This window comes from Pezoporus wallicus, unplaced genomic scaffold, assembly GCF_028554395.1.
Source record: "Pezoporus wallicus isolate ANWC-B61680 ecotype Strahan unplaced genomic scaffold, APGP_CSIRO_Pwel_v1 contig_8057, whole genome shotgun sequence".
In the NCBI taxonomy this organism is placed as follows: Eukaryota; Metazoa; Chordata; class Aves; order Psittaciformes; family Psittacidae; genus Pezoporus; species Pezoporus wallicus.
Genome location: NW_026637044.1, coordinates 233590 through 257891, shown reverse-complemented (window position 1 = coordinate 257891; position 24302 = coordinate 233590). Strand labels below are relative to the sequence as shown.

Here is a 24302-nt window from a genome sequence, read left to right as displayed (position 1 = left end):
AGGCTTTTCCTATCTGTCTATGGAGTGCTTCATCCGCAGGTTCTCCTTGGTCAGGCGGTCTGTAACAGATCCCCACAGTAATGTCTCCCATAGCTATATTCCCTTTAACCCTGACCCACAAACTCTCTGTTAACTGCTCACCTGTCCCCAGACAGAGTTCCATACTCTCCAGCCTATCCCTAACATAAAGGGCAACTCCCCCTCCCTACCTGCCAGGCCTGCCTTTCCTAAAGAGCCTGTAACCTTCCATTCCAACACTCCAGTCATAGGAGCCAATCCCACCATGTTTCTGTGATGCCTATTATATCATACCCCCTTAGACATGCACACATCTCTAATTCCTCTTGTGAACGATTTTCTTTAGATTTTCTTTAGATATTCCAGAAATCCAAAAGGTTGGAATGTGAAAGTTCAAAGGTGGAAGGTCCCAGATTGATTCCAGCCTCAAAACCTAATTCAGCTCCCTGTTGGTGTATGTTCTGATTTGTTCTAGCTGTCTTTCTGATATGTGAACTTATTTTCCACCAGCTAATTCCTCCTCCTGCAATGCACAGCACATATTCTTTTAGCAGAGCAGAGCTGTAGAAAAAACAGAGGCAGTTTTCTGCAGCCTCTAGCTTTTCTACTGTAAAAAATCCAGAGGGTATGTAAAGAATTGGAAAGAAAGGGATTAAATTGTCTTGTTATTCCATGTCATTTCAAATTTGGAAGTGCAGATATGGCAAAAGAATAGGGATAGCTCTATCAGCAATTCTTAAACCCTACTGAAGAGCATCACAAAGCATAAACTAGAGTATGTGATAACACAGGCTCCTGGGGTTCACAGCACTTCTGTTCCTCTGGTCCAGAAGACATGTAAAAGCACTTTTAGCCCTTAAATACAGCAGGTTCTTCTATTTATCCAAGGAATTACCTGAATGCTGAGGACCCAGTGGGGGCTCACAACTTCAAATTTAAGAAAAAAATCCTGACTTCAAACAAGTGTACAGCTGGGTTGTACTGACTGGTAAGACTTCTTCATTTTCTAGGGCATCATCATCATAGTATCATCATAAACCCCCCTACAGCCCTGCATCCAGCTCTGGGGACCCCAACATATGAAGGATGTGGAGTTGTTGGAGCAAATCCAGAGGAGGCCACAAAGATGCTCCGAGGGCTGGAGCACCTCTGCTATGGAGACAGGCTGAGAGAGCTGGGCTTGTTCAGCCTGGAGAAGAGAAGGCCCCAGGGGAGACCTCAGAGCAGCTTCCAGTGCCTAAAGGGGCCCACAAGAAAGCTGGAGAGGGGCTTTTGACAAGGGCGAGTAGGGACAGGACAATGGGAATGGCTTTAAACTGACAGAGGGGAGATTCAGATGAGATCTGAGGAAGAAGTTCTTCCCTATGAGGGTGGTGAGGCCCTGGCACAGGTTGCCCAGAGAAGCCGTGGCTGCCCCATCCCTGGCAGTGTTCAAGGCCAGTCTGGGTGGGGCTTGGAGCAACCTGGTCCAGTGGAAGGTGTGCCTGCCTGTGGCATGGGGTTGGAACTGGATGAGCTTTAAGATCCTTTCCAACCCAAACCATTCTGGGATGATTCTATGATACACCCACAGTGTGTAGTGAGGCAGTGATCTTGGAGCAGTCAGGAAAGTGACTGTCCTTCAGTCTTTAAAGACTGTGGAGATTACCACCTCTCACAAAGGTTCAGAAGTATCTAAAGTTTAATTCATGAGAAATCAAGGGATTTGAAGAGTGACTGTTAGACAAGAGCCAGGTCAGGAACAGCATGGAGCTGTTGGCCTTCAGCGAGAAATGGAAAGCTAACTTTTGTTGTTTAACCCAGTGTGGTTAAAGACTTGTAATTCTCCTTTATCACCTGCTGCTAAAGCTCTTTCTGCCAATCTTCCCCTCGTGCTGCAGCACCACCAAACGTCCCAGGGACCTAAACCAAATCAATCAGTAGCTACGGCCACCATCCTCAAAAGCCCTTTTCTTCAAACAGCAGTAAGGAAGCAGTCCCCAGCCAACTGTTTCTAGCACTGTTGTACTGTTAGGTACCAAACTACGTACAACCAGCAGACTAATTAAGGACTTTATATAATTAAGGCCTTCATATACGAATCTCCCTGCACATAGCTCAGAATGAGTAAAATGACTTTAGAACGTGACTCAACTGAAGCAACGGCTTTCTGTAATGACTGGGTCAAATATTAGTCTTAATCCAATAAATACCTGTGGTTGCCACTGATACTCAGTGCCAGCAGGGAATGTAGCTCTTCCTTTCACTGAAAACCAGAAAATACTCCAGAGGGTATTTTAAACAAGCCCTGAGGCAGTGCCACAGGCTGTCAGGGCTCTTCCCTAATAATAAATGTTAACACAGGTGACAAATTAAGCTCTATGAATATCAAGAGATTAATACTGTGGGATTTTCTGCAGCAATGAATTTTCTGCGATGTCTTACATGGGGTATACATATGTTGTAGCTGCACTTTATATCCAAGTACTGTGTTTGTGCGTGCTTGCCTTTGAGTCTGTTTTAATTTGCCTTCCAATCTAACACCCATCTTGCTGGCTGAGACATTTTGCAGCTCACGTCACGTATAAACTCAATCGTATGCATCTGCTGCCAAGGGAAATAATTAAGTTCCAGCAATTTGTCGCTAGATGGGATCACAGCCCCAGTTACATACACAGGGGAGAAGGCTGAGCTGAAGTTCAGCCCTCGGCTCAGCCTCAGACACCCACACTGTGGGCATCAACAGGTCACCTCAGTGACTCCAAAGGAAGCTTTTCCAAGCATGAGGAGCGTCATGTACAAATACAGGACTGTGGGGAGGGAGCTCGTTCTGCAGTGTGAAGTGGGACTACATTTCCAGCAAACAGCAGATTTGCTCCCCAGGATGCTGGAGAAGGGCTCTTCATCAGGGACTGTAGTGATGGGACAAGGGGTAACAGGTTCAAACTTAAACAGGGGAAGTTCATGTTAGATGTAAGGAAGAAGTTCTTTACTGTGAGGGTGGTGAGGCACTGGAACGGGCTTCCCAAAGAAGTTGTGAATGCTCCATCCCTGGCAGTGCTCAAGGCCAGGCTGGACAGAGCCATGGCCAGCATGGTCTAGTGTGAAGTGTCCCAGCCCATGGCAGGGGGGTTGGAACTGGCTAATCTTAAGGTTGTTTCCAAACCAAACCATTCTGCAGTTCTATGATTTAGGCATAAAATTGGAATTTGAGGGCAAAGAGCACCAAGATACCTTTTAATTCCCAGTGCCACCTCTGCATTCTGCATTCTAACCCTAACCACCCGTATCCATACTGCTGCTCCCCTGAAGGGCTCCAAGTGCAAATCTTTTTATTCAAGGGAAATAAGGACAACAGCAAACATCTTAATTACCCTTAAAGGCTCAGGATTCCGGATTTGTTTCCAAGATATATTACTTATCCTACCACAGAAACTCTGCAGCATTGCTGACGAGCCAATTCCCATGTTCCCCCAAAAGGAATTTTTTGGGAATGGCTTCTTTCAGCAGTCGTCAGTTTTTTCTCACTTTTAAGGGCTCAGTTTCAAAAGAGCTGTCCTCAAAGTGCTTCAGACATAACTGCTGGTGCTTGGATGGCGTTCCCACATCCCAGCCCATGTTGTGAATCCACTGCTTCAGGGGAGGCTTATTTTGTAGAGGAAAACCATAGGCAGCAGTGGTGCTCTTCTTGTACGTGGTGGCATTCTGACAGTTCAGCACCGAGCAATAAACCATTGTAAAATGGGAAACAGGAACAAATCCCTAAATAACAAGCCAGGAAGAGAGTTTAAAGAGTTCCTAATGAACTTCGGTATTAAACAGGATAAAACTTCTCAAGAAAACATGTGGGTTTAAAAGACACAAAGAGTTGAGGTCATTGAAATGTGAAACATGGCGGTGAACTTCGTTGCTGGAGACATGGAGCCAATGCCTGCGGCACATGGAGAGCAGGTGCCAGGTCTCTTTCACATGCCGCTTTCCTTCTTCAAAGCCATGTGTAGAATCTGAAAGGCAAAAATCTTTAAAATCAGCATAACAGACTATTATGATGCAGATTTACATTTAACGCAACTTCTGCTATGAAGACCCATATGGATATGCTTCCTTAATCTGCATATCCATGAGGAACACTCCCATGTGCCACAACAAAGCTCGTTGTAGTTATTCAGAATGTAACAACAAAAGGGCAATAGCCCAGTAACATCAAAAAAAAAGGAAGGCTTGGATTTATAGGTGGGGTCTGAAAAAGGATTTTCCCATTGCATGGGCTGCAGGAGGCAATATTGGGATGTCGGTCGGAGAGGAGATCCTCGGAGAGGCACATTGAAAAGAGGAGAAAACCACACAGAGGCACTGCTAGAAAAGGGAGAGAATAGAAATCATCAGAGCATGCACCTGCAAAAGAACCAGGAAGACAACAGGGCCCTGGCAGAGCACACGGGGGAGTGTTTCTGGGAACATGGATGGGATGCTCCACGACACATTCTGGTATCAGATGTAGAAGGAAATCATGCAGCCCTGTGCCAGGGCATTGGGCCAAACCGAAGCCCTGCTGTGGACCCTACTCACCACCCATTCCTGTGCACCAGCGCCCAGCGAGTCAGGAGGAGACCATTACCCCCCGAGGGCCGACATCTGAGCTCTGTTAAACTGACACTAGAGGAAAACACGGCACCCTCGCTTCTCTAGCAGCCGCTGCTGCCTTCCCCTGCGTGCCCCGGCAGTGTCTGCGCCTTCCCACAAGCTGCGAACCCCGGGCCCTGCAGGCCACCCTCCCCCGCAGGAGGCACAAGCCTCGCAGGGGCTCGGGACCCCAAAAGGCGGCCATTCCCGCCTCGCTGCCACACTGCACTGGTGCCGACGGACGCCTCCGCTCACGGCCCCGTCTCGCCCTCCCCGGCCGCGGTACGAAGCCCCTCACGCCGCAACCCCTCCGCGGCACCACGCCACGCCCCCCGCCAGCGCTGCAGCCAATCGGGCGCTGCGCCGTCCTCCACGCGCAGCCAGCCCTGGGCTGGGCCGCCGCAGCCCGCTTTTCCTCGCCATTGGCCTGTCACTCCTAGCCTCCGCCCTCCCATTGGCGAACCGGCGTCCCCACAACCAATCACCGCGGGCACGTGCTACGCGTCCTCCACGAGGAAGGTCGGGCAGACACATTCATTCCCATTGGCCAGCGAACGAAGAAGTGGGACGTTGATTGGAGGATAGTAAGCGCGTCCTCACAGGGCGGGGATGACGAGCCCGCGTTTACTTGTTGTCATAGCAACGCGGACCTGCGGCGGCTCGGGCGGGACCGAAACGGCGCCAAGAGCCCGAGGGGGATGCGGTGTCCAGGGGAACGGGCCTGGCTCTGCCTGTTCCCGGCCCGGCGTGGGGCCCCGTTCCAGCCGGGGAGGCCTCACTCAGCAACGGAAGGGGGACCGGGTGGGTCACTGCAGCAAAGCTGTGACGTGGGACGGAAGCCGCAGAGCTTCTCCCCTGGCTTCAAGCTTGCCCATTCTCCCTCCTTCCCTTGTGGAACAAGCAGTGAAATTTCTCTTAACAATTTTAATTAAAAAGGCCCGTGACCTTTCCAGCAGACGCGAACCCATCCTCACAGAACTGAAGCAGAAACATGCATGTAAAAAAAGGCTGATGAACAAAGTCTGTCTGGCAACGTTGGAGCCCTGAACCAAAACAGGCTCTTCCGAATCCAGCCAGTGCTGCTGCTTCTGCGTTTTCCTTCTGATACCATCGACAGGGTGACATTGGGTACATCCAGCCCTGGATCATGGAAAAGAATAAATCATGTCCTTGCAGTGCCATGGCACGCCAGAGCCTCACAGCCCTGTTAAGAGGCACCAAACAAAAATACATTTTTCTGTAGGAGAATGTTTAACAAGCATCTAAGGGGTCTGCTTTCACAGGATTTGGCAAACTGAACACACGCAAGACCCGCAACAAGGAGGGAAAGTAACTGCCACATAACTTTTAAGGCAATGCAAAATCAAAACCCTATTCCAGGTGAGGATCTCAGCCTTCAGGAATTCACAGTCAGGGTTCAGCAGCACAGAGCCCCATGAACCCCATGATTAACTGCAGGAACAAGCTGCTTCTTGCACTCTGCACCCCTCTGTCCCAGTTGCCACTCTTGAAGAGGCTTCTTCCAAAGATCCACAGGTTCAGTGCTTCCTTCCTCACAGCATTTCAGAAAAGTGGGTCTTTCCTGATACTGTTTCACCTGGAAAACTAGTGTTAGCAACTTCATTTCCAGTCCAGTCCCTGGACTCTTCAGACTCTCCACAGCCTAGGAGTAACACTGCAGACTTTCTCCAGCCTGAAGTGTTACAGAATGTTCTGTGTGTCAATGAGCTTTCTCTCCAGTGTGGATTGACAGCTAGCAGTAACTCTGAGCACCGCAGACTTCCAGCACAGCTCCAGCATGTGCCCAGCAGCAACAGGCACTGGTGAAGGTGGTGAACGGGCTCCACACACCATTTCAATGCCATCTGTGGAAAATAACTCCCCAACCTTCTCCCTTTGCCTTGGAGCAGGCTCAAGATGGCTGTTCCACAGCTGCCTCCTCCTGCCACAGCCCAGCAAAGGGCAGGGGGATCTTGCCATGGCCCTGCCCAGCAAAGGTGGCAGCTGAGGGTGATGCAGACTATCCTAGCTGGGAGGGATTTTCTATATGGAGTGCATTACAGCCCCCCTGATCTCTGTGCAGGGCCAACTGGCCAAGGCCAGGTGTGTTTCTTTCAAGTGACTTTCCTGATGCTTCACCAAACTCCTCCTGAGCACAAACCTCTTCCTGCAGATGGAGCACTGGAAGAGCCCCTCTCCTGAGTGCCGGCGCAGGTGGTTTAGAAGGTAATCCTTTCTCCGGTAGGTTTTGTCACACTTGGAGCACTTGTATGGCCTCTCTCCCGTGTGAGTCATCTGGTGCCTGACAAGCCACGAATGGCACACAAAGCCTTTCCCACAGTCACTGCAAATGTAGGACTTGCCCCTGCCTTGGCTCTGCTGCTGTCCCGCGGGGCTGCTCCGTGGTGCCAAGTGCTGCTGGCACCTACTGCAGGCCTCTGCCTTGTCCTGTGGGTGATCCCAGCAGGGGCTGGCCAAAGGGTTTTCGGCAGGGAAGTTCTCCTCGCTTTCTGCTGGCGGCTGCTCCTCTCCACCCAGGCCATGGTGCTCATGAAGCCCCGGTTCACCTGCAGGGTTTTGTCTGCAGTAGGGATGGGTGGCAAGCTGTGGCCCCATGGGTAGCCCCTCATAGGAGGCAGAAGCAGGCCCCTGCCCGTCTCTTTTCTCACCTGCAGCACATGGCTGTGAGTGCAGCACACGGAATGCCCTTTCGTTGAGACTCCTCTCACACGTGAGGCCTGGAGACGTGTCCCCTTCTCGGGCTCCCTGGGGAGCCTGGAGATGTTCCTGCTGGGTGGAATTTTTCTCCCGTTTGTTGTATGAGCACAGTCTCTTTCCATCGCTGTTTTCCTGAGTGCTGAAGAAATCCAAGTATTCACCAAATCCTCGGGTGTGCTGAGCATCATCCCCAAGACTGTTTCCAGCACTGTTTGTTTCCATCATTTCTGAATTCCACTGACTGTCCCACGTCACCCTGGGGCTAGGATCCTTGGAAAACTGCTCTCCAGGTCTTCCTGGCACCTCTGAGTCATGTGCTGTGCTTTCAAAGCAATCTGCTGGAGGGTCCCTCTTTGTGTTTCCATCATGCACTGAAACAGATACATTTCAGAGTCTTTAACTAAAATAGGGGAAGTTCAGGTTAGATGTAAGGAAGTTGTTCTTCACTGTGACGGTGGTGAGGCACGGGAACAGGTTGCCCAGAGAAGTGGTAAATGCTCCACGCCTGGCAGTGCTCAAGGCCAGACTGGACAGAGCCTTGAACAACCTGGTCTAGTGGAAGGTGTCCCTGACCATGGCAGGGGGTTAGAATTGGATGATCATAAGGTCCTTTCCAACCCAAACCATTCTACAATTCTATGATTCTAATTAAAGAAGCCTCTCAGAGTCTCTTCAAGCCTACAGCCACACTAAGGGACAAAGTAAATAAGGTAGGAGGTTTCAGTACCGATGGGGGAGCAAGTACCAGAGTTCCACTGAGAGAAAATCTTCAGGAAAACAGAAGATTTATTTTTTCCAATTACTTTTTTTCTTTCAAATCTACACAACAAATCACTAATGCAATATCTTATCTTCCCCCTCTCACATAGATATCTGAAATGTGAGGTCTAAATTCCTTGACAGAGTGGACATGGCCACCCGTTGGTGCTCTCTGCTGCTCTCCAGGCACTCCAGCAAGCATCTAGAGCAGGAAGAGCCCAAGCCAAGGCACCACTGCCAGCTCGGCGTGTCCCTGGGGCTGGATCCCTTTCTGGGATCCCTGGCTAGGCTTCTACAGGGAGATGCTCTCTGGCTGGGTCTTTCTCCTTGGAGAAAGCTCAAGCAGCTGAGTGGAGGAAGCTCTTGCACATTACAAGTGATCCCCAGACAGGTGCACAGCTCTGGACTGATGCAGAGGCACGCCCTGATGGAGAGCTGCCTCTCACCTAGATGCCTCTCCTGCTTTTCTCAGAAAACATTTATGACTCCTAACAATCCAACCCCAAAAGGCACCTGGCACAGCTCTCACTCTGCCACTGGACAAAACTGTCCTGCTGACCTACAAATTCCCCCTGACCGTGATTGTTTCCAGTGTTTTGTTTTCCAGCTTATTTCCAACAATACTCTTCAGCCCAGCTTTCTAATGCTCCATAATTTTCCTGTCCCCTAAGACCTGTGACTCTTCCAACATCTGCCAGTTACTAGAGAAAGACTCCACTGAGTATCATGAAGGACCATGAGCCTCTCAGCAGTGTCACCCAGTTGAATTCAAAGTTACCTGCACTGCAAAAACATCTCCAGCCCCTATTTCTCCAGTGGTGTATCGGGACAGCAGCACATAAGCATGTTACCACAGGCTGAGCTAAAGCATGAATGCAGAAGGCACCGGTTGCTCTACAGTAGTTGCCTAAGCATGTCCTCCCACCCCAGTAACTCCAGGTTATGCGTACGCACAGGCTGGAAGGTCTGGCACAGGCAGAGTTGGCTGGGAAGCCCACCCTGTGAGCTCTTGGAGCAGTTGTAACAGGCTTCCCATGGGAAGGGGTGAGGTGGAGCAAATCCAGCCTTACACCAGGGTGATATTCTGCATGACCTTTTCTGGTGAGGCAAACTCAGGCACACTGGTAGTTTCAAAGCAGTTACCTGCATACCAAGAGTTTACCCCTTGACTTACTCTATAGTGACTTCACCATGTGCTATAAATGTTTAACTAACTTAGGTGAAGGAATCAGGCGTGATCCATACTCCAAGTGTGCTCTGCACAACAACTCCAAATGAATGAACGTCAGCATGCACATCTCCAGACAGCACATCCCAAAATTGTTTTGCATTAAAGTCACCTTACCTTTAGCTGCAGGACAGCTCTCCTGCTTGGGAATGCAAACTCAGGGCTCCTTATTCATTGGTACTACTTTTAAAAGCTTCTAAGCCAGAGGGAACCCTTGAATAGTTTGAGTTGGAAAGGACCTTAAGGACCACCCAGTTCCAACCCCTTGCTATGGGCAGGGACCTTCCACCAGACCAGGTTGCTCCAAGCCCCATCCAACCTGGCCTTGAACACTGCCAGGGATGGGGCAGCCACAGCTTCTCTGGGCAACCTTTGCCAGGGCCTCACCACCCTCACAGGGAACAACTTCCTCAGATCTCATCTCAGCCTCCCCTCTGTCAATTTAAAGCCATTCCCCCTTGTCCTGTCCCTACCTGCCCTTGTCAAAAGCCCCTCTCCATGTTTCTTGTTGGCCCCTTTAGGCACTGGAAGCTGCTCTAAGGTCTCCTGGAGCCTTCTCCTCACTGAACAAGCCCAACTCTCAGCCTGTCTCCACAGGGGAGGTGCTCCAGCCCTTGGGATCATCTTTGTGTCCTCCTCTGGACTCTCACCAACAGCTCCTTTGCATGTTGGGAACCCCAGAGCTGGATGCAGGACTGCAGAGAAGAGTCTCACCAGAGCCCCTTCAGCTGACCGAACCTCCAGTTTTTGAGAACAAACACTAACTAGCAGACTGAGGTTTGCTCTAGTTCTTTCGTATCCTAAATTACTAGCTCATGACATCAAATATAGCATAAACAAACAACCTAATTTAGATTTACTGTCCCAGAAATCTCAGCTGAAATCCACTACTAACCTGTGCTTGGATCTGCAGAGACTTCTTTCTCCAAGTCTTGTTGTTCAGGGCAGCGTGGCTCCTCTTCTTGTTTAATCCATGAGAAAACATCAGTTGCATAAGTTTGAAATCCTGCTCATGAGGGAGAATGTACACAGTTGAGAAACACTGAACACAGATGCAAATGACAAAATATTTGGGAATGCACAAAGACAAGGAAAGCACTAACAAAGCCTCAGGGAAGACTTGGCAGGAGGGGCAATTCCCTCAGTGGGAGTTTTTGCCAGGGAATCCTCACCATCAGGGTCTCCTGGGAGGTCCTCACCCTCCACGCCTGGTAGCTCCCTGGCATGCACCTCTTTGCCTTTCTTGGGCTGATTTGAAGACTCAGGCTCGCAAAATGCTTGCTCTGCTAAAGGAGAAAATTGAAGACGAGTACATTGTAACTGCATAAGCTCAGGATTTCACAAGGGTGGAACCTGCTCTGCTCTTGATTTTCATTTTCACATAAGCCAAGCTCCCAGAATCCCTGTTTCTTAAAGGTCTAAAAATCCCAGTTTGCCACATACTGGATGCCAAGTACAGTGATGATGGAGCCAGCAGGCAGAGCTGCTGCCCTTTGTAAAGGGTAAGGACAGCCGAGCTCCAAAGCAGGACAGTTTATCTGTACTACAAAGAGGTACCACCAAGTGAGAAGGCAAGAAATAGGTCCCTGGCCTGTTCAGGCTCGCTGTACAGCACCAGCACCCCCAGGAGCCCATGCACTTGCTTGTGTACGCAGAAAAAGCACAGGAGAGGAGGGAAAAGGCAACCTGAAGCCTCTGGATGTGCAGGAGGAGAGGCACCACAGCCCTGTGAGAGAAAGCTGCAGAGGCTGGGGAGCTGCAGAGCTGCCGCAGCTGCTCTGACTCCCCGCAGACACCCATGCAGTGAATGGCACCAACCCTACACATCATTCTGGCAGAGTTTTGCTTCTTCCAAGTTAACCTATTGGCCCCAAAAAGTGACCAACTGTGATGATATATTTAACCAGAACTGTCGATGTGAGGTAAGAAAAGTGAAGAAATTAAGGGAGAACAAAACATTTCCTATTCCTCACTGCACTGTCTGGATGGGAACCAGACATGTGCTTTGCAAACTCCAAAGCAGCTGTGAGAAGGGCAAGACAGAATACCAGCCTTTACCCGTCAGGACTGGGGGCAAGTCTGTTCAAAACCTGTGAGTTTTTCATAAAACACCTGGAATACATGAGAAGAGGTGGAAAAAAAAAACCAGCCTTGGAATTTAATCCTTGTGTTTCATTTTCCCTCCGAGGTATGCAGTTACTCACCTGGGCAGGGCTCTTCAGCAGCCTTTCGAGCCTCCACCTCCTGCTGATCTGCAGAGGCCAACTCTTCCTCTTGCTTAATATGGATTATGCTGTCTTCTGTTAATAGGAAACAATGTTATTTTAATTCCATACACAAAATTAATTCCAATTCTCACCCCAGCAGCTCTGTCGTAGCTCGCAATCTAGACAGAACCCTCACATCAGTTCTTGCTGAGAAAGGTCTCTCAAAGAGACCTCAAGTATTTACCACAAAACCCTCAGCAGACATTCTGAGCCTCAGAAACCCATAAAAATTTCACGCAGGTGGAATGTCCATTTTGTGGTGTTGCCCACCAGCAGCTGAAAACCCGGCCTATGCCACCCTGGGAAAGGGCAGTGCCACCTGAATTCCTGTTCTTGAGGTTTACTTCTCTTTTGGCTCTGCTAGAGTTGTGTCAATCCCTTTGCAGTCACTCTCAGTAAAACACACACTGCTTCCAGCCCATCAAAAAACCTCTAGTGAGAATTATGAATTTCATGTATCCAAAAAATGCTATGAAATAAGGAAAAGCAGATGGGCTACTGCTCTACATGTCACCTCCATAACACAATCATAGAATCATAGAATAGTCAGGGTTGGAAGGACCTTAAGATCATCAAGTTCCAACCCCCCTGCCATGGGCAGGGACACCTCACACTAAACCATCTCACTCAAGGCTCTGTCCAACCTCGCCTTGAACACTGCCAGAGATGGAGCATTCACAACTTCCTTGGGCAACCCATTCCAGTGCCTCACCACCCTAACAGGAAAGAATTTCCTCCTTATATCCAATCTAAACTTTCCCTGAAAGTTCATTGAACACAGTGAACTGGAAGAACACTTCATGCATGGGTAAAACCAACTACACGTGGCATGTCTGTGCACACGGAATGGAAAGGCTTCTTGACACCCAGTGGTCAAGAACTGGCCTCCACCCTGCTCTGGCAATTCAGACATGGTAGTACAGCAACCAGGAGAGGGCAAAGAAATGCTTCAATGTAGCCTCCTGGTAAGGCTGGTAGGGATGAGGTGCCCAACAGCTACATTTGTAAGACCACACTCAACACAGCGAGTGCCTTGGAGAGACTGATGTCCCAGAACTGGCCGACCTGGGGAGGTTTTGGCACTCCATGTCCCAACAGCCCACGCACCCCAAAGCCACTCACCGCTCTCCGCAGGATCATTTCTCCCATCCCCATCCATGCAGTTCTGAACACACGGCTGGACCTCATCTTCCGACTGGGCCTGGGTATCACATCTGGGAGCATCCGGCTCTGCAGGAGGAGTGAACTGAGGCACAGCCACAGGTCCTGCTTGCACAGGGCTAGTGGGGACACGGCAGGGACCCTCTTCCTGCCCACCTCCCGCTCCGACCCTCCTCACACACACCCGGCTCGAGGTGGAGGTCGAGGTCAGGCCCTTACCGAGGGAGAGCAGCATGTGGTAGTTGCTCCTCATAACGGCCCGGTGCAGGGCCTGCTGCCAGCCACGCAGCGCCCGCCACTCCTGCTCGCTGAACTGCACCCACACGTCCTCCAGGCTCACCGGGCCCTGCCCTATCTGGGGCCGTGCTGCCCGCCGGCCGCCGCCGGCAGCCCAGCGCTTCGCTGACATTCGAGGGGCCCCGCCGCAGCAGCCGCTGCAACCGCCGCCGGTCTCCAGCCGCCGCTCCAGCGCCTGGAGGCGGCCGCGCAGAGCCAGCGCGGCCCTCAGCTGCCGCTCCGCCCGCGCCAGGCGGGCCTCCAGGCGGAGCAGCCGCGCCGCCACGGCCTGCGCCTCTGCTCGCTCGGCCTCCGGACCGGCCATGGCCGCCCCACCGGCACCACCGGCACCACCGACACCGGCCGCTGCCGCTTCCGCTGCCGGCACCGCAGCGCCCCCTGCCGCCGCCCTGCCACGAGCACTGCGGCGCCCCCCGGCGGGAGGGCTCGATGCGGCGCGCGGCACCGCCGAGTCGAGAGGGATCCGGGATTCTCCATGAACCACGAGGGATCGGGATCCCGACAGAGCCGAAATGGACTCAGGTTTCTCCGTGACCTGTGAGGGATCAGGGATCCTCAATGAGCTGAAAGGGACTGGGATCCCTTCAGAGACAAGAGGAATTGGGGATCCTCTGTGAGCGATGAAGGACTGGGGATCCCCTCAGAACTGTGAGGGATCGGGGTCCTCTCAGAGACATGAGGGCTCAGGATCCTCTCAGAACTATGAGGGATGTTTCCCTCAAGGCCGTGACAGAGCAGGATCCTCAGGGCCATGAAGGATCAGGGTCCCCTCAGAGCTGTGATGGAACAGAGTCCCTTTGGAGCCAAGAGGGAACAGGATCCTCTCAGTGCAGCATGCCCTCAGAGCTGGGGGTGCTCAGGGTCCCCTCAAAGCCATGAGAGGTCAGAGCCATGAGCATGCAGGGTCCCCTCAGAGCTGTGGCGGACTGGGGCTCCCTTCCGAGTGATGAGGGAACAGGGTCCCCTCAGAGTTACGTGGGCTTAGGATCCCCTCAGAGCCATGAAGGACCAGAGGGGTCAGAGCTGTAATGATTCAAGATCCTCTAAGAGCCATGAATGTGCAGGGTTCCCTCGGAGCTGTGAGGGTTCGGGGTCCCATTCAGAGTCATGGGAGTACAGGATCCCCTCAGAGCCCTGAATCGTAGGGGCCCCCTCAGAGTTATGGGGGCTCAGGCTCCCCTGAGAGCCATGAAGGACTGGAGTTCCCTCAGAGCTGTGGATGGTGTCGTGTCCTCTCACAGCTGTGAGGGACCAGTCCCAGGCCCACCCCACAAAGGGGAGCTGGGGAACAGCGTTGGTGATATCAGTAGTGGAATTGTTCTGCTGCCTTTGGTGAGGGACAGAACTGTGGTGAAAGCCCGGCTGCCTGAGGGTGGTGGTGCTTCTTGGTACTTTGGTGTATTCTTCTTGCCTTGCATGTAATCATCATGTAAGGAGCTGGATGCAGGAGATGGCGGGTACCTCTCTGAAACACACAGAAAGGCTTTTATAAACAAAAACCTGAAGTCATAAAGCAACAAAAATCAGAGTTAGAATCATAGAATCACAGAAGAGTTGGAAAAGACCTTAAGATCATCTAGTTCCACCCTCCCTGCCATGGGCAGGGACACCTCACACTAAACCATCTCACCCAAGGCTCTGTCCAACCTGGCCTTGAACACTGCCAGAGATGGAGCATTCACAACTTCCCTGGGCAACCCATTCCAGTGCCTCACCACCCTTACAGTAAAGAACTTCCTCCTTATATCCAATCTAAACTTCCCCTGTTTAAGTTTTAACCCATTACCCCTGGTCCTATCACTACCATCCCTAATGAAGTGTCCCTCCCCAGCATCCTTATAGCTCCCCTTCAGATACTGGAAGGCTGCTATGAGTTCTCCATGCAGCCTTCTCTTCTCCAGGCTGAACAGCCCCAGCTTCACACACTGAAGCCGGCTCATGTTCATTTTCTCATCAACCAACACCCACAGGGCTGCTCTGAATCTCTTCTCTGCCCAACCTGCAGCTGTGCCTGGGATTGCTCTGACCCAGGTGCAGGACCTTGCACTTGGCATGGTTAAACTTCATGAGGTTGGCATCAGCCCACCTCACAAGCGTGTCAAGGTCCCTCTGGATGGCATTCCTTCCCTCCAGGGTATCAACTGAACCACACAGCTTGGTGTCATCGGCAAACTTGCTGAGGGCGCACTCAGTCCCACTGTCCATGTCAGCGACAAAGACGTTGAACAAGACCGGTCCCAACGCTGATCCCTGAGGGACACCACTCGTTACTGGTCTCCAGCCGGACATTGAGCCATTGACCACAACTCTTTGGGTGCAGCCATCCAGCCAGTTCTTTATCCACCGAGTGGTCCATCCATCAAATTGATGTCTCTCCAATTTAGAGACAAGGATGTCGTGTGGGACAGTGTCGAATGCTTTGCACAAGTCCAGGTAGATGACATCAATTGCTCTACCCCTGTCCAACAGTTCTGTAGCCCCATCATAGAAGGCCACCAAATTGGTCAGGCAGGACTTCCCCTTTGTGTCTTTATCCCACAACTCATCTTGCTTTTCAAGTGATAACAAACTGCAACGCTGAAGTTGCTGGAAACTTTTTGCTGGCAGCAGGATCAATGTGATCTTCCTGCAGGGTGAGAATTGTACAGTGAGCTTATTTAAGTCCTATTTTTAGCTATCCTTACCATTCAGGCCCTGTATGGATCTCAGTATACATGTGGAAAACAATTCCTGCTCAGGTTCCACTGCAACATTAAAAAAAGAAAACACAATAAACCCCCCTTCTTCCTTTTTTCTGGTTCAAGGGAGACTATTGTCTCTCCATCAGTAAGGTACGATACCATAAACTGCCATTTACCAGGTCAGGTAAAATGATGAAGAACCCAAACAAACAAACAAAAAAAACATAAATCAAAAAAGCAGCATTTCAAACTTCACAGCTTTAAGCTGATCCAGTTTATTGTTATTAAAAATCAATGGCTACAAATTTAACTGGCATTTTACAAACTGATAAAAACAAGTTCCCTGCCTTGATGGCTCACACTCTAGGTAACAAAAGTGTAAAACATGAAGAAGTAGTTTAACTGGAGACGGCAGGAAACCACTGGAGAAGCAATTAGTTCACGTGCTTATTGGACAAAACCCAAACCGCTTCTCTAGGTATCAGATGCCCCGTACTGTCAACTGCCAAGAGATTCTCCCTTCAGCACATCAAACAGCAGAGAAAAAACAGTTCATGTTCACTGCTTCATGGTAGCAAGCAGTCCCCGAACCCTGGGAAGTGGCAAATACAAACCCCTCTGTCCTCACAGATTTCTCATTTGGAGTAAAATATACGGATATGTGCACAGAGAGGGGCTCACCACAGACAGACCTATTCAAACATGTCAGGAGCTGAGAAATCAAAGACCTCAGCAGCACTAGGGATGAGAAAAGGTGCAGACAGGTCACCAGGCAAACACCTGCAGTGACTGAAGACACCCTGGCAGGCACAGCTCTGTGCCAGCTCCCACAGTGCAGGCTCAGAGAGGGTCACACAGGCTCACCCTGATCTGCTCTGGGCAAGAATCAAGTCAGCTTGAACAGCCCAGAGCTCTGAGCTGCTGAGCCAAAGTGGGCACAGGAGTTCTTGTCTCACACTCTGCTGGCAGGGCAAGCAGCAACGAACCTGGAAAAAGAAGACCTCACGTCTCTTGGCCAAAGTAGTTTCCAGACTAGAACACCTGCCACAGCAGCCAAATGGAGCGGGAAGAACACCTCTGCCTGGGGGGATGAGCCAGACACCAGTATCCTCCCCCTTCACAGTGAAGAGTGCGGTCGATTGAAGAATAAGGTGGATTGAAGAATGGGGTTGATTGAAGAACAGGGTTGTAAATAAGTAACCTCAAGAACCTTAGGCTTTGTTAGCAGCTATAGAGAAAACAAAATTACTAAGATAAGCTTTGCCAGAACCCCCTGGGGGTTACTGATATGACAATGATCCTAAAACGAAGTGATGAAGAAATAACCACCAGGGGTCCAAAAACCCACTACATCATTTTTGTATGCATACAGGAGGCATTGTCTAAGAAGTATGATGTAATGTATGTCATCTAATGAACATGTATGTTTAAGGACAATATAATCACAGCCTGGTTGATGCCTGGGAGACACACGCTAGGAGGAGCTATCCCCCGTGTCTCCCAGCGCCACAATAAAGAATACCTGCTTGTCAACTTAAAACTTTGTTGGCGAGCTCCTGGAGTTTTCTCTGAATCAGCAGACACTTTGGGACCAGAAGTGACGGAAAGGTTTCTAAAGCCCAATTCATGTCAAGAAAAAGAGCAGCAGGTTTAAAACAAGTCAAGCAGCATCACCACCCCTGAAGCTGCACTACATATTTGGGCAATTTGCTAAACACATCAGATACTGGGAGTTTTTTCTGAACTTGGAGCAAAGTCCCCACAGCTACTGAAGTGTAAACCCAGTGCCTTGCACCCCACATCAGAACTCCAAGCACAAGTGGCCTGGTTATCATAATTTACAGAAAACTAGCTCTGTTTTCAAGCTCTAAAGACAGAGCTGAACCTGTGTTTTACCAGCCAGCTTCCTAAGCAGAAACAGCAGCAAAAATATCATTCAGCCTGTGCCAAGGCACAGACAGAGTTGGGAACAGACTGGTTGCCCCTTCTTGGTGAAGGCAGCACCCATGCAAGCCATTGGTGAGGTCTCACCCTGTGCATGTGTGCAGTCACCACGAGTCTTTTGCAAACACAGAACACAAACTCACCCACCGAACTGAGAACAGCAGAACTTTGTCAAGAGGAGCAGCCAGGACAAGTCCAGGTGAAGAACTTCAAAACACTCAACTTTGCTGGAACGAGTTCAAACAACTGATTCAAATTCAGAGAGGCCCAAACCACTTTCATTCTTGAATTCTGAGCAGATTATGAGGTACTGTGGTGTACCATCACCACCATGAAGGAAAGGGCACTGGTGCCACAGCAGATCCTAATTCTACTTTGCTTGGATCTTTGGGATAAGTTATCAGAGAGCCTTTAACACTGAACAGCAGAGATCCTCTCCTCCCCTCCAAGAGCTGCAAGGCTGTGTGAGCCTGCACAGCCTAGAATCAGTGTAGCTGTTTCTTCCCCACGCCAGGCACAGAGTCCCTCTTGTGCAGGTGGATCCTCTCATGCTGGAGGAGGTGCTCCTTCTGGGTGAAGCATTTTGGGCACTCATTGCATGTGTATGGCCTCTCATCTGTGTGGATCCTCTGATGCTGGACCACACTGGAGGAGCAGGTGAACCTCTTCCCACAGTACAAGCACCTAAGGATCTTTCTTCTTTGGTGCAAGTGCGTATGTTTGTGGCTGCCGAGAGTTTTCTTCTGGGAGAAACATGCCTTGCATTGATTGCACTTGTAGGGCCTTCCTTTTGGGTGGGCACTCGGATTTAGCTTACAGATAGCATTGGCGTCATTGCTTTTCAGGCACCTGGGACTGCTGGACACCTTGTCCACGGCTGGGACACTGGTGGGGGCTTTGGCATTCTGGTTCTGCTTGAACCTCTCTGTGGCCACATGGGTCCCATCCTCTTCCACATGAGTCTGGTGGCACAGCGGATAGAGGAAGCCGTCCTCGCCTCCAGTGTGCTCACTGCTATCCTCTGTGCTGTGGCCCTCCTGGTGAGGTGTCAGCATCTTCTTCAGACAGAAGCCCTTTCCACACGCTGTACATGAGTGAGGTCTCTTTCTGGGACAGTTTTGCCCATGGAAGTTGATAGCGTTGCTTTCACTGAGACCCTCTCCCTCTGGGGTGGATGGCACCAGGCTGCTCATGCTCTGGTTTCCCTGCTCTACAGGACAGCTGTACTGACTATCAAAGGACAGCACCTTGCTGGGACCCTGGGAAAGCAGCTCCTTTGGCTCCCTGGTTAAAGTCACAGGAGGCTTGGACCTTTGGGAGCATTCCTCCAAGTCCAGCTGCTCTACTTTGAACGTCATTGCCTCATTCGCTGGGACTGACAAGAACAATAAAAGGGACATTCACTGGTGTGAGATACCTTCCAAAATCTCCCACACTCCTTACCCCACCACCTGGGAAGCAAACAGGCCCATCTCACACAGGAAGCATAAAGGCAGCTGTGCTCACACAACAGCAGCCAGCTGAAAGACTGATAGAGAATACAAATGAAAAGCACAAGGAACACTTCCCTTTCAGCTGGCTGAGCTGCTTGAGAAGCCTCAGCCATGAGGGAGGGGGCAGAAGGAAGTGCTACCTTCCAGGATAGCAGAGTTCAGCAGCTTCCAAAATCACCTCCCTCAGCACCAAGAACTCATGGATCTGGGACAGCCCTTTGCTTCCGTCATAAGCCCATCTGCCTCCCTCCCCACTCTTCACTCTGCTCCCTCTCACTCTTCCAAGCACCAGACTTCTAAGATCCACCTTCCCTCCACACCCGGAACATGGTGACTTGCCTGCGCAGCACTCTTCTTGAAAGTGGGCACACAAACACTGGTTTTGACTTGAGAGATGCCTGCTACTGCTCAGGATGAGAGGAAGCCTCCTCTGTAGATGTCACTGAGGCAGTACAAATACATTTTTTCTGAGAGTTCATTGCTTTTCTTCACCAAATTAGGTGCCTGGGGTTTTCTAATCACACTAAACATGTCTCAGACTTTCGCCTGACTCTCATTCCTACATGAACATTTCATCTGAGTTGACCTGGATGTGAATATAACCCATTGGTGGAAAACCAATCAAAAGCAGGGATAGAAACTGCCAACACACAGCCATTTCAAATGCTGTCAACAATGTGAGGTCAAAATCTAAGCAGGGCTCAGCCTCCTGTCTGGAGAACTTCACTCCCCAGTTCACTCGTGCTGTGCAGCACCTGACAGCAGAGGGGTGACAGCATGGCACAAGGGTGATGAGAAAAAGCATGTATGAGTTAGCCAAAGCAGGGCAAATACCACCAAAAACTGAGCAAGTCCCACTGACACTTCTGATATGGCACAAGGAGGATAAACAGAGACCAGGACTGAGTGTGAAGAAACAACTGGTGAGCTGGGCTGGTCTATTAATCAAGTAAATATCAAGTCATTATTATTTGGAATAGCAGAGACATCCCAGCTTGCCAGTGACTTCCCTCCATGTAGCCATCAAAGCATCACTCTGGAGCACAGCTCCCTCCTCTGAGGATGCAGCCACCAAACAGAAGAAATTCAAGGAGAAGAGCTACAGATATGCTCTGGAGGACAGGAGACAGGACCCACAGGAGAGAAGGGTGCTGAGAAGCTGGGGGACTGGAGGGAAGAGCTGAGCTCTGCACCAGTCACGACCTTAACAAACGCCGAGGTCAGCCTCCCTGCAGCCGGAGGGGAGCTGGAGGTGATGTTCCATCCAGGCATTTGACCAGGCCCCTTCCAAGCTGGCTTTGCTTTCAGCCTCTGCTGTGTCCTGTTGCAGCATGTCCTACAGCTTGCACACATGCGGTAACAGCAGTTTGCTCTGCAAGCGCCTGCTCCCCGGATCTCTGACAGTCAGGAAGCACACAAGTTTGCTCTTTTGGCTCATGCAGCGCACCACTCACCCAGGCACTGACCCCCATTGTATCCCACTCCCTGCCACGCCTTCCTCGGGCTAAGGAATCCCACTGCGTTCCATCTCTCCTCATATGGAAGCTTTCCACCTAGCTTCTCTGCTCTGGACAGCATCCCTGACTACTGCATTCCTTTCAAGAGAGAATGAGCAGAACTTAGCTCAGCTCCCCGCGTACTTTGGCATAACACTGTCTTTGGAGAAGATCTTGAGAATTGTTCTGTTTCATTCCTAGCGTCTCCCTGTATTCTGACTGGAGGAGGCTCAGGGGGGACCTTGTCACTCTCTACAACTGAGGTTGAAAGGAAGTTGTAGAGAGGAGGTTGCTGGTTTCTTCTCCCAAGTAACAAGTGATATCACAAGAGGTAACGGCCTCAAGCTACTCCTAGGGAAGGTTTAGACTGGATATTAGGAAACATTTCTTCACCAAAAGGGTGATCAGGTATTGGAACAGGCTGCCCAGGAAAGTGGTAGAATCATCGTCCCTGGAAGCATTCAGAAACCATGTAGGTGAGGCCCTCAGTGACATGGTTTAGTGCTGGACTTGGCAGTCCTGGGGTAATGGTTGGACTTGATCTTGAAGGTCTTTTCCAACCCAGCTGATTCTATGATTTATTTCAGGGATTCCCATCTCCTCACATCCAGCACCTTGTCTACCCAGCACTTTAATCTTCCTACCAGTAAAACTGCCCGTACCCTTTCTGCTCACGTTCCTAACCTCACTGTGACTCTTGCTCCTTTCCCCACTGCCCCACCAGACCTCTCCTCAGTCCCCGTGTCTTGGCATATGCTGTCCCACAGCAGGAATGCTAGGGACTCCCAGCATTTCCAGCTACATAACACACTGTGGGATTGCTTGGAACTCACCCACACTGAGCTTGGTAAACTCCACATCCTTCATGGTTCCCTGCTCCTCCATACACCTCTCTTCTTCCTGCTTCCCAACACCTGCAAAGCTCGGCTCTGGAATACCAGTGTGCTGCAGTAAAGAGGAAACTTCTTCAGTGGTTGTTGTGGCACTGCTTGGCTCCTCCCTCGCTGTTCCCCAGGGCTTTGCTCCTGGCTACCCTGCTTTTTCATGTAAAACTTCACTCCAGCATCCCCCATCCCTATTTCTGGAAGCTTTTTCCCCAGAGCAATGCTGCAGAGAAGTGGTTCCACCTCACTCCCTGTTTCAGAGGCTTGTCCTCCCTGCCCCAGAGTCCAAGCTTGCCCTTACAGAGCAACATTCACAAGGTCCAGGCTCAGCCAGCACTGCTCTTCCCTCCAGGCCTTCCTGCACTCCTGCACTGCCATCCTGGCTGTTTACATCAACCTTAAACAGCAGAGCCTCTGCTAACAAGAAAGATCACAGCTGTTACCCAAACTCTCTGCACGTGGCAGGGGGTTGGAACCAGGTGATCTTTGAGTTCCCTTCCAACCCAAACCATTCTATGATTCTGTTTTTTCCTAACACTGTTACTACCCCTGAACCTGTTCCTCCTGAGATCCAAGAAGTTCCTTCTGCAGCAAACTGGGACTATCACCTTGCAACACCCTCTAGTGACACCATGGAAACATTACACCTGAGACAAAAACTGTATTTCATCTCTTGCCTGCACTCGGCTCTGCTGAAACCTCTTTTGAAGCTGCCTCATCCCCATTGCAGGATGCTTCCCCTCTCTGGTGCTGGGACAGGAGGTCATGTTTGGAGATTGCATAGTCTGTTGAGGAACAGAGAGACTAACAGTGTCCTCAGGGAGGAACACACTCAGCTGCACTCCCAAAACTGGATCCATTGGCCACAACACACCACATGGCAGAATGAGAACCCTCTGCACTGTCCACCTGGAGTCAGAGGCTTCCGGAGTGGGCTGGGATACTGAGGTGACCACAACCAATGCCCACACCTAGAGATGGTGGGACTGGATGTGCCATATGCTGCTGACCACAACAGGCACTCATCGACTTCTCCATGTGCCTACAAGCCTGCTTCCCAGGTGGGGAAGAAGTCCCCAGAACAGAGCCAATTGGAAGAACCAGGAACTGACCAAAACAGAGACACTTACCTAGACAGATTTGAGGCTCATTATTTCCCCCCAGCTCCTTTATGCGCAGCTCCCTCTGCTGCTCCTGCAGGTCTGCCCACTCTTGAGCAGAAAAGCACACGGTCTCACTTTGGAACACCACTGATGGGTCTTACAATCGCAAAGGGAATGCACTCACCACCAGGCCTGGAGAAATCCTCCAGAGGAATTCTCTACCTGAATCCTATGCCACCACCAGGCATCAAGAAATGAGAAAAAAATCCCTGCCCTGGGGCACCTCACAGAGAACAATGATCACTTTAAGGACTGTGAGTTTCAAGGCATTTGACTTGCAAATTTCACAGCAGGCTTCCTAAGATGCGGAATCACTGCTCCAGGAAGCGTTCAAAACCACCTAGATGGCGTCCTTAGTGACATGGTTTAGTGGTGGTCTTGGCAGTCCTGGGGTAACGGTTGGAAGGTGTTTTCCAACTTTTCTGTGATTCTGTGATTCAACCTGCAAATCCCACAACACTCAAACTCTGGATGCCTCAATATCCACATGTCCACCTGTGTGGAGCCCGAGCCCATCCCATAGGCATTTTACAGACCTCAGTGGGGAGGAAGAGCCTACTATTTATGTTAAAAACATGACAACACGCTCTTTGGTGAGATAATACTGCAGAATCTAAACACATCTATGAGCAAACACTGCCTGCTTGATGCTTCAGGCCATGGGGGGAGATAATGGCAGGTAAAGTGTGATGGAGCCTAGTGAAGCCCCCCAGGTGTCCCCCCCAAGCACCCTTCACTCCTACCCTGGTGACGTTGACCTCGGGGGCAGCTGCAGGATCCATAAGTTCCCACTCTTCAGGAAGTTCTCTATGCTCTTCAGGCGCCGCTGGAGCTGCTCATACTCCTGGATGAGAGTGCCTAGCGCCGTGCACTTGCTCTCCAGCTGGTTCCCAAAATCCACCGCCGTTTTCCCGCGTTCCAAGTGGTTCTTCTCGGTGGCGGCCACCCGGCTCTCCAAGTTCAGCAACCGCGAACCGTGAAGCGTCCACGCTCTGCTCCACCGTCTGCATCGCCGCCGCCGTCTTCAGCGAGACGAGGCTGCCGCCGAGCGTCGGACACCCACCCGCCGCCGGCGGCTCCGCGGGAAAGCCGCAGCTCGCCAGGTGCGGGGGTTCCATTCCCGCCCTCCGCCGGCAGACAAGCGGCCGAACCAGCGCCTCGCGGGGCTGCAGCGCGGCTCCCGCCGCCCACACGGGTCCTCAGGGGCTGCGCGCTGCTGGGGGAGCAGCAGGAGCCGCGTTAGGACCACCACCACGGGGCACCACGGCTGGATTTCTCACCTTTCTACAAGGAGCCGCGGCTCGCCAGGACCAGACCCTCCCCGCATCCAACGCGCCGACCTCGGAGCCTGGACCCCGTCCCGCCGCCGCTCCGCACCTAACCCGCCGCAGCCGGAACCACCTCCTTGAGCCGCACCGGGTGCTGCCGCTTTACCGTACCGCCAGGGGGCACCGTCCGGCCGCCTCTCGCCGCAGCGCTTCCCTGCCGGGCGGAGGCTGGCTGCACGGCTGCAGTGATTGGCAGCTGTCAGTCACCGAGAAGAGGTTGATTTGAAGAGGGGAGGTGCACACCTGTGCTGAAACCCTCCTCC

At 51.3% G+C, this 24302-nt stretch overlaps 1 protein-coding gene across 1 annotated transcript; it reads right to left on the bottom strand.

The window, feature by feature from the left end:
- Window positions 1–5563: 5563 nt before the first annotated feature.
- On the bottom strand, window positions 5564–23829 carry LOC130595849 (uncharacterized). The gene is given in 14 exon segments (XM_057402891.1): window positions 5564–7709; window positions 10221–10334; window positions 10498–10611; window positions 11530–11625; window positions 12715–12822; window positions 12973–13585; window positions 18185–19050; window positions 21498–21668; window positions 21813–21971; window positions 22226–22333; window positions 22679–22807; window positions 23199–23206; window positions 23455–23690; window positions 23692–23829. Coding segments are annotated over 14 exon segments (3906 nt in total). The 3' UTR covers window positions 5564–6663.
- Window positions 23830–24302: the final 473 nt, after the last annotated feature.